The 14,306-nt window shown below is 38.8% G+C and overlaps 1 protein-coding gene across 1 annotated transcript in view; it reads left to right on the top strand.

Annotated features, from left to right (window-relative positions):
• Positions 1 to 8,078: 8,078 nt before the first annotated feature.
• Positions 8,079 to 14,306, top strand: part of htra4 (HtrA serine peptidase 4) — a 22,052-nt gene continuing 15,824 nt past the window's right edge. Inside the window, 5 exon segments of the mRNA XM_016281849.1 lie at positions 8,079 to 8,200; positions 8,456 to 8,555; positions 9,406 to 9,610; positions 11,234 to 11,428; positions 11,524 to 11,556. Of these exon segments, the coding sequence (XP_016137335.1) occupies positions 8,476 to 8,555; positions 9,406 to 9,610; positions 11,234 to 11,428; positions 11,524 to 11,556 (513 nt within the window). The 5' untranslated portion in view covers positions 8,079 to 8,200; positions 8,456 to 8,475.

Here is a 14,306-nt window from a genome sequence, read left to right as displayed (position 1 = left end):
TGGGCTGCACCATCTGTTCACAAAAATGGCAAGTCCACCTCCTGTTTTCTAGCAGTTCTCGCTCACACATCTGTCTGAGTGTAACCTCAGTGAACTGGGGTTAGAAGCATCTAACAGCAGCTTTATTATGTGACACCTAAACGAACTGAGAAACAAAAGCTTGCCAAATGATACAGCCTGAAAAGACGACAAATGACTAAAGATTTTTTTATACAATAGTCAACATTTGAAGTGGGTCAAAGCCTTTCATCAAAGTTGTCCTAAAATCAAAACAATACCGGTTCTTGTCTTAGGACAGCTTTGATCAACTTTTTTGATCCACTTCAAATGTTGACTACTGTATATATAAAAAGGCTGAACGTGGGCATCTGTGATGTGACAATGCGACAAAGACTGCACTCATGTAAATTTGCTCACAGTGATAATTGTAGGCAATCTTCCAATCATGTTAACTAATTAATATTCATAAGTCAAACATTCACATTGGCTTAATGCAATATTAAGACAGATTTACTGTATGTCTGCAGCTATTTTACAGTACATTATCTTTCATGAATTATTAATACATAATCTGCAGATTGAGTCTGTAAAGCTCAATTGACAATTTAACATCAAAATTAATTAAAAATAAAATGTACATTAGATGAGAGATGGTAAAGCTGGATTTTCAGCGGTCATTACTCCTGTCTTCAGATTCACATGATCCTTCGGAAGCATTGCAATATGCTGATTTGGTGCTAAAATAAAACACATTCTTATTATCAATTTTGAAAACAGTTGTGCTGCCTAATGTTTTTGTAGAAACCGTGATGCTTTTTTTTCAGGATTATTTTATAATTCGAATTTTTAAAAGAACACATTTATTTTAAATATAAATCTATCGTAACATTATAAATGTCTTTATAACTGTCACTTTTGATCAATTTAATTCTTCCTTGCTGAAAAAGATGTATTAATTTCTTTCCAAAAAAAAAAAATCTTTTGAACAGTAAATATAAAATTAAATGCAACCTTTTTTACATAAATGTAAAAAATACTGTGGTGTTGTCACAGTCCAGGCGTGAGGAGCCAGGCAGGATGACAAGGATATTTAATGTAGCAACAACAAGGCAGAGACAGGCACACACTCGGGCTAACATTCACATTAACCGACAACACTAAAGACGGCCTCTATAACGCTCTTGTATAATGTGGAATTTCTAATTGACTATATGGTGGAAGTTACAATATAGGCCTGAGGCTCTTTGGTCAAAGAGTTTTTGCTACTGTGGTCATTAGTTTTATCTTTATCCCATCCATCCTGAACAACACTGACAACGGCAACTTTTCTGAGCACATTCAAGAGCAACTTTTCCAACAGCCTCAGAACATCTTACATTTTGTTAGAATCTTCAAAAGGTGCTTTAGAACACACACACAATTAAAATTTCTATGATTTATACAACACACAAAAAATACAATCTTTCACATTATTTTCTCTTCTTTCTAAGACGGCCTCTATAACGCTCTTGTATAATGTGGAATTTCTAATTGACTATATGGTGGAAGTTACAATATAGGCCTGAGGCTCTTTGGTCAAAGAGTTTTTGCTACTGTGGTCATTAGTTTTATCTTTATCCCATCCATCCTGAACAACACTGACAACAGCAACTTTTCTGAGCACATTCAAGAGCAACTTTTCCAACAGCCTCAGAACATCTTACATTTTGTTAGAATCTTCAAAAGGTGCTTTAGAACACACACACAATTTAAATTTCTATGATTTATACAACACACAAAAAATACAATCTTTCACATTATTTTCTCTTCTTTCCTTTACTGTTCTTCACTCTTTATATATCTGGAATATCAGAAACTATAAGATATTCAGCACATCAGAGGTGAATATGCACAAAAGGACAAAAACATGGAGCTAGTTTAAATGCCTTTTTTTTAAATCCCTGTAGACTAAAATTCAAAATTTTCAAAGCAAAACCACAGTCAGAAAAATTCCTCTTCAAGTTTTATTCCATTCATCTATGGCATACCAGAAAGCGAGATCTTACTTTGGACATTTGCACCCTTCACTTCATGAAATATTAAAGCCTAAACACACCAAACAATAACTAGTATTCTGTGCACTGTCCTTTTCACAGAGCAACATCATAGACACATCTCACAGAAAACCAAACACACTATGACAGTGTCACTAAAGCCATTTACATTACATGCGATTAATGTCTTCATCACCGTGGAATAAAAATCAATATGCAATTACAGTTAAAGAAGACCATAACACAATCAGCTCTTACAAATGCCTCTTACTAATTAAATTGATCAAATGTGACAGTAAAGACATTTATAATATTACAAAATATTTCTTTCTTTTTTTTTATAAATGCTGCTCCTTTGAACTTTCAAAGATTTCTGAAAAATGTAACAAGTTTCCACAAAACTGTTAAGCAGCACAACTGTTTTGAACATTGATAATAACAAAAATGTTTCTTGAGCACCAAATCAGCATATTAGAATGATTTCTGAAGGATCATGTGATACTGAAGACTGAAGTAATGGCTGCTGAAAATTCAGCTTTGTTTTCACAGGAATAATAAATGCTGCTCCTTTGAACTTTCAAAGATTTCTGAAAAATGTAACAAGTTTCCACAAAACTGTTAAGCAGCACAACTGTTTTGAACAAACTTTTGATTGGTAGTGTATTAAAATGGTTTATGATTATTTCACTCATTAATCATATCTTTAAACATATAATAATTCATATTTTATGATGCAATTGCACATTTTAAGACTGTAAGTCTGGATCTAAAATCTGTTCATTTTAATCAACCCCTGGGACATAAAAGTGCCAGAAGTCAAAGAAACACCCATCAATAAAATCCACATTCTGCCTATAAAAATCTGCAATTCCTTACCTGGATGGTCCAATTCAGCAGATCCACGCTTTGATTGAATGCCATAAGCACTTTCACAGAAAAAATACAGCAAATATTCCAAGGCACAGAGAAAGACATATGATGACTGTAAGATGGCTGAATTAAACTATTAGAGTCACCGCGCCAAACCGAACACATTTTTGCTTATCAGTCTAATTAACCTATCCTGATTGAGCCACCAACTCCAAATCACTTCCCATCTGTCAACGCTATGAAAGTGTCATCTTTGCTCCCCCACCTCTGTTTTTCACTGACATGCCAGCAATCAGACTTATTCATGAATATGCGCAAGTGACTGTCGCCGTTCGCATATTAGCACAGAGTGCTGAAGCCAAATATAATCCCTGTGAGTGTGCACTTCCATTAGCATGATAGACTTACTGTTCTAGGTCTATTGTTGTCTTGTGTCATCACTCCAAGGAAGGTGAACCACAAAGTACTTTGTAAGGTCAGAATTGTTCAAACTGAATTATGAATGTGTTGGAAGCGGTTTCTAAGGGCAAAGATATTCATCAGTGAAAAGAGTCTTTATGAGGACCCTCTCGGCCTATAATGGCGGATGATTTGTTTTAAATGGGAGTTGGGTGGGCATTTCTTTATCTAACAGGAGCCAGAGCCCAGCTGTCCACACATACCTGTTATGCTGGCCAATTTTACATGCTTGAACACACTAACACTGCTATGAGAACAGCACTTGGGTGATATTATTTTACCTTATTTATTTTACTATTTATTTTAAATCCTTTTATAAATGGTTACCATCATCATTAATAATTATTATTATTTAATTTTTAAATCTTTTTTTTTTCATTTCAGTGAACAGTTCTTTAAAAAAAAAATCTTAGTATGAAGAACATTTTAATGTTCTAAAAAACCTTTTCTACTTAAAGAACCTTTAGTGCAATGGAACACTCTTAAAAATAAAGGTTCCAAAGGCAATTTTCACAGCAATGCCATAGAAGAACCATTTTTGGTTCCTCAAAGAATATCTCAGTGAACAGTTTTAAAAGAACCATTTTTTTTCTTAGTGTGAAGAACACACACAAAAATGCAACCCTCTAAATGGCTATTCTTCAAATTCTAAAGACATTCGCCAGATCCTATCCAAAGGCTGAGATCTGGGAATTTGTGGGAAACCCTCTACTGAAGGGTCAGACTGGAAAAAAAAAAAAGCAGAGTGTCACAACAGATCCATCACACACACAGGGACATAAGCTGGCAAATCATGATAAAGCAACATTCTGTCATGCCAGATTTGTGTTCCCTTTGCAGATGGTTCGATGTTACAACTTGTACCCTTAGTCTTGAATCCTGCTTACATCCTCATCCATATTCATCAAGTACACAATGAAATGCAAAGCAATTAGACAGAGCTGCACTTCTTCACAGAGTATAAAAAATAAAAAATATTGCATTTTCGAGAGTTTTAAATCATCTCCTTAAAGGTGAATGTCATCATTCATTTCAAGGGTGCTAAATAATAATTGGTTAAATCACAGAGGAAGGCACTATTTGGGATTTAGGCTGATGTTTCTTCACAAAGACTGGCCTTTGTGGCTAATTCTCAGGTTCCATTGATATTGCACAGGGAAAGTGGGACATCCTTGTCCTTTCAACGGCATTTCAAGTGTTGTCAAGCAGCTTAAGATCATTGTTGCTAGGAAAAAGATGAGTCAATTGAACCATGACAGTCGAACATGCAATAAAACCTAATACTGTCAATGATCTCTCCAAACTTACCAAGTCCTATAAATGGAAACATCTGTATCCACTTTAAAAAATTGCATCACTAACATGTTACTTCGTCCGATCCCACAATTTCTATAACAAAATTTTTCAAAACAATATCTGGAAGACACCTCTTTTTTTTCTGGGACATATAGATTGAATCAGCACTCTTAGTAAATAAAGTACATGACTCAGCTTGTTTCTCATCATGTCTCTCTTGACAGCTGATGCAAAGTGCACAAAGAGTTCTCCTTGCTTCCCACCACACTCCACGGCCATGCACCTACTCTCATCTCCATACCCTTCTTTCCTACAATATCATGTAACAAGCATCATGTGAATACCTTAGGGAACCAGTATAGCAATAATGGCATTTGTTCAACTATAAGTTTCATGTTGACGCTTAAGGCATCAGATTGGTCCTCTGGGGACCACTAAAACAAGGTGATAAAGAACAAGGTAAAATCAACAGCATGGCACCAGTCTATGCTATTAACATACTGTAGGTGTGTGCAGATATGAAACACTGAGCAAGGCACCTCTATTACCATTGTTCTCATCTCTAAGACAGCACAGATCACCACTGCCCCCTATTGGTGCAATGGCAACACAAAGAGACACACAGGAGGAGTGCTGCCATGACACTGTTGAGGGTGTGTTCTTTTCTCTCAATCTCTAACATTGTGCAATAAGCAAAGCCAAATGTGAACAGAGATTTTGATGCTTCATATGCATGTTTTAATTCTATTACAGGAGTGCAAACCACTACAAAATATAAATTATATCAATGAAGTGAAAAAATAGCATGATTACTCTGCGGTAAACAACAGCCAAAGCTTGTTGACTTGTCTTAGCTAGTTTAAGGGATCCATCCAAAAATTAAAATTATGTTATCATTTACTCTCCTTCAGGTCGATTCAAACCTGCATGACTTTCTTCCTACTGTGGAAACACGTGTAGTTTTTGGACATTTCTGACTATGAATATCTGCAATAGTTTCTAGGCATAGGCGAGCTAGGCGGTCGCCTAGGGCACCACCAGCTGAAGGGTCGCCAATGAGCGCACGTACTGGCACTTTTAGCAGGGTTGTGATAAAGAGTGGCACGGTCACCCTCAAATATGACTGCCGCCCACACTGGATCCCCCAACATTATTGGGCTAGAGTACTGTCAATCTGACGATGCCTGTATGCCACTAGATCAGAGTGCTGTCAATTGCTGCCTGATTGTTGCATGCAAAGTTTGCATTTGGAGCGCTCAACAACGCCATTAGATCAGTGGGCTCTGGCAAGGTAACACTTTTTTTTGCCATGCAATAAAGCTAAGTTCAACATGCCATACAGACACCCTGCTAACTTATCCTGCTCACATACTATCCTTGCACTTTAATGGTTCTAAGAAAACTACACCAAATCCAAGAAATCTGAACCATAAAAAAAACTTTCTTTCAGTTAGTTTGTGACTTCTAATTATAGAAAAAAGTTCTAGTTAGAAAATTGACCCAAGGCTTATTTGCAGTCTTTCTAACAGGCTTATGAATTATGAGTATTCCATCTAAAATACTGTGGATTTGTACAAGACAGAGTGAAATAGGTTGGCTGCCAGATTTATGAATAAGTAACGTGTATGAAGTCAGTACATCATTATTGACACTGAGAGCAACTCACATATGACTCAAATGTATTCAGTCAGGTTACCCAGGAAGAACACTTTAGGCTATGTGACAATATATTTGTGACCCTGGACCACAAAACCAGTCTTAAGTCACTGGGGTATAATTTTAGCAATAACCAAAAAAACATTGTATGGGTCAAAACTATCGATTTTTCTTTTATGCCAAAAATCATTAGGATATTAAGTAAAGATCACGTTCCATGAAAATATTTTGTAAATTTCCTACCGTAAATATATCAAAACTTAATTTTTGATGAGTAATATGCATTGCTAAGAACTTCATTTGGACAACTTTAAAGGCGATTTTCTCAGTATTTAGATTTTTTTTGTACCCTCAGATTCCAGATTTTCAAATAGTTGTATCTCGGCCAAATATTGTCCTATATCCTAACAAACCATACATCAATGGAAAGCTTTCAGATGATGTATAAATCTCAGTTTCAGAAAATTGACCCTTATGACTGGTTTTGTGGTCCAGGGTCACATTTTTCATAGTGTAAGATCATACCTGTATCTCTCAGGTATTAATAGACAGGTTACTGGCGAGTTTTCTCTGGAGACTGTCAGTATTCATGTGTAAAATTCTATTGAAATATAAAACATCCACATCAAATCTGGAGTCAGCACAATTCACACACGCTATCGGCAGAGCAACAGGGAGGCAAAGTGAAATGCTGCTGTAAACACAAGATCAGAGGCAGGAGTTGGTTGCTGCTGTAGGACACATCTCTCTGCGCTCATTTACAGTGCAGTTGTTTAGATGTCAGCAGGAGTTAAGTGAACATGCCAAACTTTTTTTCAGGATAGAGCCAAACACTGTTCATAAACTTTCAGGTAGCACAGAATGATGAAACAAGCACAGCCATATCATAATCATTTGCATGTATGCAGTGGTATTATACAATCAGTTTTCAAATTATTTTGGAAAAGAGGACTGCACAATGTATGTATTTATATATATATGTATTTTTTGAAGGTCCGTTTGCACTGTGATTTTGTAATATTATGCAGTGCAAGGGATTAATGTTCCCATAGCTTCTTGCTTATGAGAGGACTAAAGTAAGTTTTGGTCAAGAACATTAGATTGCATTTATCATTATCGCTTCACTGTGATGATCTGATATGAGTTATTGGACTAACAGGCACAGAGAGAGGTACATTTTGAGCTCCTCCCTTAATGCCTCTCCTGAAGACCCAAAACTCAGAAGAGCTGCGTTCCAGCATGTTGTCTGTTCATAAAGAGGTGTAGGAATGACGAGACACAACTTGAGCATAATTATATATGACATTTAAGCAATATGCAATTCGTGTTTTTAACTGAAAACCATGTGGCATGTTCTGTCAGCTATGCCTTGCCAAATTCAGGGGTCCCCAAAGGGCTGGACAACACAATGTCACAAGCAATTCAGCTCTGAAAGTGGACTCAGTATGCGAACATAGTCTAGGGAACTATGATTTTGTTAAGTGGTAACAAGCGGTAACATGTGGATTACGTAACCTTTATCTGTTGCTTTGTATCCACGTTCAGTACAAGTTTGCATAATCATAGCATCAGCTGATTCTGTGCTGGTTTCTTTGGCAGAAAAGTAAGCGAGAAGATGATTTAAACAATGATGTCTCAATTTATTAGGACAGGTTTTTATGGTGTTTGCATCTGTGGTTTATTGTCATGATTTCTCATTTCTTACTATAGATATTTATATATTTTTTGGTTCACCCCAGTGAAACCTTACCTGAACATGTAATGTCGGGACCCTGACTTTCTCTCAGAGGAGCACAGCTGCTGTCAGCTGCCACAGACTTGGAGATAAGCATGTAACATCAATTTATGCAGAGACTGTGTGACAAGTTCTCCCTCAGTGCCTTCAGGTAACAGGGTGAAGGAAGGAGCTCCACGGGGCTGTTTGCTTTACTCATAGCTTGTGCCCACACGGTACTATTGTTGATGTGCAACATGTTGAAGAGCAACTTTGTGGCATTGATAATGCATTTTAGATTTTAGTCTTGCAGAGTTGTCAAGCTCTGTTTTATGCAGATGTTTTTGGCTTGGGCTCTATTTAAAAACAGACAAGTATTACTTTATGTAATTTGTGCCGCTTTTGTCTGTTCTCTTTGTTCTGACAGGCTCTCGAAATCCAAGCAGCATGCGCTACAAATTTAACTTCATAGCAGATGTGGTGGATAAGATTGCCCCTGCAGTGGTCCATCTAGAACTGTTTACTAGGTAAGGACAGATGGTGTTGGTTGTTTAGATGCTGAGCACAGAGTGACATGCTGGTTATTATGCTTGGTATTCTTAGCTGCCGCAGAATGAACTCTCCATATGTGATTAAATTATGACGATATAATAGTTTTTGCTTGATTGTTTAGACGGGTTCAAAAATGAGAGTAGAAGAAATATATAAACACTGCTATTTGTTACTTTGTTACGATAATTGTTACTGCATTTTGCATAAATTAAACATTAGTATATAACTATGTGAGAAAATATGCATAAAGTCAACACCACTAAACAATTACATTAAACAGTTGTTACATTTCATAACACAATTTAAAAGGATGTTAACTCAAAGGTTTGGGGTCTGTAAGATTTTTTTATGTTTCTGAAAGAAGTCTCTTATGCTCACTAAGGCTGCATTTATTTGATCAAAAATACAGTAAAACAGTAATATTGTAAAAAATATTATTAAAATAACTGTTTTCAGTTTTAATATATTTTAATTATTGTAATTTATTCATGTGATGGCAAAACTGAATTTTCAGCAGCTGCTACTCCAGTATTGTGTGTCACTTTTCTAATATGCTACAATTCTAATATGCTAATTTGGTGCTCAAGAAACATTTCTTATTATTTTATTATTAAAAATAGTTGTGCTGTTTAATGTTATCGTAATTTTTTAGGATTCTTTAAAGAAATCTTACTTACTCCAAACTTTTGAACAGCAGTGTATTTAAAAAATATTTAGTGGTATTTTAATACAGACAAGAAGTTGGAATTTGCTGCAAAAAATTTAGTGAATTTTTTCTTATACACTCATACACCAAGGGACTATTTCCCCGATGTTTCCTTCCAGACTTCCATTTTCCAACCAAGACATCCCTGTGTCCAGTGGTTCAGGGTTTATAGTGTCAGAGGATGGGTGGATCATCACCAATGCACATGTACTGTCCAATAAGCAACATATCAAAGTGGAGCTGAAAAATGGCATGCTCTACGATGCTACAATCAAAGATGTGGATCAAAAATTAGACATTGCTCTCATTAAAATCGACTCAGAGGTAAGTAGGCCAAGATATCCAAAATCTGATCAGGTGACATGGATAAATTATTTAACCAATGGCAAAAACTAGCCTCCAGAGGTCTTAAGTGGTCAAAATACCTTTTGTTGCTTTGTAAAAAATGTTGTCTTTGCATTTTATGACTCAGGTCCACTAGTTTATCATCAGCGACTAGCATCACAGCTTCTGGAAGTAAATTAATCTTGGGGAGGCAGTCCAGCAGATGTTTCTGGAGTCAGCAAGGGCTTGTGCCACCAAAAATTAGATTCTGCTTCATGATATGGTTCATTTGTTTTCTGATTTTCTCAGGAGAAAATTTGTCTCATTCTTACAAATTCCAACTTTCCGCCTATTTTCGCTGTGCGCTTGTGACCATGCAAGATAACATATATTTGCCACTAAAACCTGCCTTTGTAAACAGGACCAGCAGAGGACCCTGAAATATCTCCTGACAGAAATACAAAACCATCCAAAAAGTAAAAAAAAGACCTTTCAGACTGATTTAGAACCAACTAACTCTTAAAACCATCTGTAAAGACAAGCTTTGATCAGCAGCATAGAGCTTCCTCTACTAACACCAATAACGCCTCGCCATAACCCAGACCATAACAACAGCATGTAGCACAATGATTTGTAATCACTTTAATTCAGTCCCATACTGTGTATGCCAGCCAGCCTGTGGTTTCAGAAAGCAGGAGAAAGTGGGGGGAAAGTGCTGGGGAGGCAGATGGCAATCTGTTATTTTGCAGTGCTCAGGCCCCCAGCAGTAGCCTGCAGAGTCAAGGTTGGGACAGAGTGTAAAGACGTCCTGCTCAGGAAGCCCCAGTAATCAAGCCTGAAGCATCAGACTGAAGTCATAAAAATGCACACTACAGAGCACAGGCAGGCAGGGGCAGGCTCAGGCCCAGACTGGCTGCTGGCTTCAAACATTTCAAGGAAACTTATTAGACTGTTCTAAAAAGGTGACAGCACATATAGCAATTTTCCCTGGAAAACAAGTTGTTGTGGCTGTATCATTTTAAGTCGGAGAACGCAGTGAGTTGTTTGTGGAAAAACTTAAATAAAATCATAAATAGGTCTATATTGTTAAATGGTGTTTATTAAATATGGTGTTTATTACAAATGTAATAAATATGTAAACTATTATAGTATATTAATATTTTCAATTAGTTTTTATTGTATATTAGTAATTTTGTTATGTGCTTTTGTCATTTTTAATAGTTTTTTCTGTTTAACTTTTAGTATTTTATTTCAGTATTTTATTTCAATTACTAAAAATATGTAATATTGTTTAAAATGTTTAATAATTTTTAGTTAACAATAACTGGCTTAAATAAATCTGAAGAAAATTCTGTCAAAAGTCAGCAGATTGTTTAGAACTGTTTCTTCAAAAGATTTTATGACAGCCACCATTTAAATGATTATATCTGGACATGGGTCTGGAGTCGAAACATTAATTATATAAATAGCCTATTTTTTTCATTTGTGCACAAAACTGTTTTTATTGGTCGAAACAACTTAAAAAGCAAGTCACATTTGTATACAAAAATCGTCAATCTGGCAAAATATGTTTTACAGGAACAAATAAAATACATTGTCTCTTTCTCTCTCTCTCTTATACAGACTCCCCTGCCTGTGCTTTTACTTGGTCGTTCTTCAGACCTGAGGCCAGGAGAGTTTGTAGTAGCTGTGGGAAGCCCGTTTTCCCTTCAAAACACAGTGACCACCGGTATCATCAGCACTACCCACCGAGGAGGTCATGAACTTGGCCTGCAGAACTCTGATATGGATTATATTCAAACAGATGCCATTATAAATGTAACCATTCTACATACAGACACTATTATCAATATAGACAGTTTAGCTGTCTGTGTCCATGTACATGAATAGAATGTCAATGTTTTCTTTCACAGTACGGAAACTCAGGAGGACCTCTTGTAAACTTGGTAAGAACCATTTATTCTCCTGTCTCTTATTTAGCATTAAGTATATGCAACTTTTAACATCCAAGTGAAAGATATAACACCAACATGTCAGAAAAAATATATAAAAAAACAGAATCACTGAGTTGGAAAAAGGATCACCCCCTCCTAAAAATGACTTGTAAAGTGTAGCTAATCACCTTCTCAATGGCACACAAAGCCATTTGACTTTCAACTGTGATAAGCTGTGGTCATTTTGATTAGATTAGCATTGTCACGGTCTGCAGCTGGAGTGCCCAATATGGCCACCAGAGGGCACTCCTGTGGATTTTTGTGAGCACATAGCTTGTGTTGTGTTTGTTTGGTGCCATGTGCTCTCTCCTGTCTTATTGTCTGTCCCCTCCCATCGTCACCTCATTATTGTTTAAGTTACTCCACCTGTGTCTCCCTTGTTACCCTCCTCGTTTGTCTCCCTATTTATTCTCCTTGTGCTTGCAGTCCTGTGCTTCTTCATTGTTGTATGTAGTCAGATGTATCTGTGTGTTTCTGGTATTGGGCCAGCTCTACCTGCTATGCCCTGTTCTGGCCTTCACGCCTGTTTTTCCCCCTCGGGGGAGTTTGTGTTTGTTTTGTTTCATTTTATTATTAAAAAGACCCATTATTCTCCTGCATTTGAGTCCTCGCCTCATCACTCTCCAGTACCATGACAGAATGAAGAAGCCAAATGTCAGCAGCCCCCTCTACCAACGTATGCTCCAATTCGTATCGTATCAGCATTGAGTTCCCTCCGGCAACAGGGGACTGACCTGAAGGAATTCGCCTTGGAATTCAGGACTGCTGCAGAGGGGCTGAAGTATAATGATGCGGCTCTCAAGGACTTGTTTTCTTATGCCCTTGATGAGCCGATCAGCAAGTCTTTTGGGGTGTTTGTGGACTTTCTAGCCCACAACGGGAGACAGTCAGTTCCTGAACAGGAGGGGCTTTTTCCTGAAATGGCTGCCTGTTCCGAGTCTCATCACAAGATGGCCGCCAGTCCAGAGCCTCTTCAGAGGAGAGCTGCCAGTCCGGAACCACTTCACAAGGTGGTCTCGGGTCCACTTCACAAGGACCCGACTTCGCTTGTCCCGAGTCTAGTGGTCCTGGAGGGCCCGGCTCCTGTAGACCCAAGTCCGGTGGTCCTGGAGGACTGGACTCTGGTGGTCTCAAAGGTCACCACAGAGCCGTCCAATTTCACTGCTGCTGCCAAAGTCAAGAAGGCGGTCTTTGCCTTTGGCCTCTGGACTGTTCCGTGTGCATGGGAGCATTCAGAGTCCACTCCAGAGCCTGCTCCAGTCCGGGAGCATTCAGCGTTCACCCCAGAATCCGCTCCAGTCTGGGAGCCCTCATAGTCTACTCCAGAGTCTGCTCCAGTCCGGGAACCCTCAGAGTCCACTCCAGAGCTTGCTCCAGTCTGGGAGCCCTTAGAGTCCACTCCAGAGCCTACTCAAGCTTATGAGTTCACTCCTAGATTCACTCCAGTCCGGGAGCCCTCAAGGGTCCGCTCATGAACACGCTCCAGTTCAGGAGCCCACTCCAGTCCAGGAGCCTTCAGAATCCATTCAAGAACCCACTCTAGTCAGGGAGCATTCAGAGTCCACTCATGAACCCGCTCCAGTCTGGGAGCCTTCAGTGTCCACTCAAGGGCCAGCTCCAGTCCAGGAGCCTTCAGACTCCACTCCAGAGCCCGCTCAATCCAGGAGCCTTCAGGGACTGCTGAAGTTCCTCCCGAGGTGGCGGCTTCTGCTGTAGAACCTCCTGAGGTGGCGGCATTTACTTCAGCTCCTCTCAAGTGATGGTTCTCTTTTCCACCTGCTCCGCCCTGGTCAGCTTACGTTCCACCCTGGTTCCATGATCCGCCTCAGGATCCAGGTCCTCTTCCCCTACACTGTCCCTCCCCCTAGTCCACCTCCATTCCGCCTCCCTCCTGGATTCCTTTGACATTTGGTGGAGCGTCTGGAATCCGCTCCTTAAGGGGAGAGGTTATGTCACGGTCTGCAGCTGGAGTGCCCAAGATGGCCACCAGAGGGCACTCCTGTTGATTTTTGTGAGCACATGGCCTGTGTTGTGTTTGTTTGGTGCCATGTGCTCTCTCCTGTCTTATTGTCTGTCCCCTCCCATCTTGTCACCTCATTATTGTTTAAGTTACTCTACCTGTGTCTCCCTCATTACCCTCCTTGTTTGTCTCCCTATTTATTCTCCTTGTGCTTGCAGTCCTGTGCTTCTTCGTTGTCGTATGTAGTCAGATGTGTCTGTGTGTTTCTGGTATTGGGCCAGCTCTACCTGCTATGCCCTGTTCTGGCCTTCACGCCTTTTTTTCCCCCTCGGGGGAGTTTGTGTTTGTTTTGTTTCATTTTATTATTAAAAAGACCCATTATTCTACTGCATTTGAGTCCTCGCCTCATCACACTCCAGTACCATGACAAGCATAAAAAAGAGCTTTCCTGGAGCATTTCAGTCCTTGGTAGTGCACCTGAAGCAAACAATCAACTATGGGTGGCAAGACACTGTCAAAAGATCTCTGGGATAAATCTCTGGAATAAAGTTGTGAACAGGCACAAGTCAAGAGGTGGTTACAAAAACAATTCAAAGACTTTATCAATGCCTAGAAGCACAGTGAAGTCTATTATTAAGAAGTGGATGGTATTATGGTATTTGCAGACCCTCCCTGAATCAGGACATCGAAAGAGCCAGGAGGAAGCTGGTCAGAGAGGCTACCAAGAGGCCTAGAGGCCTAC

The sequence above is a fragment of the Sinocyclocheilus grahami genome, unplaced genomic scaffold (genome assembly GCF_001515645.1).
Source record: "Sinocyclocheilus grahami isolate Dianchi unplaced genomic scaffold, SAMN03320097.WGS_v1.1 scaffold152.1, whole genome shotgun sequence".
Lineage (NCBI taxonomy): Eukaryota > Metazoa > Chordata > Actinopteri > Cypriniformes > Cyprinidae > Sinocyclocheilus > Sinocyclocheilus grahami.
Note: the sequence above shows the minus strand (reverse complement) of the source record. Positions and strands in the feature narration are given on the sequence as shown.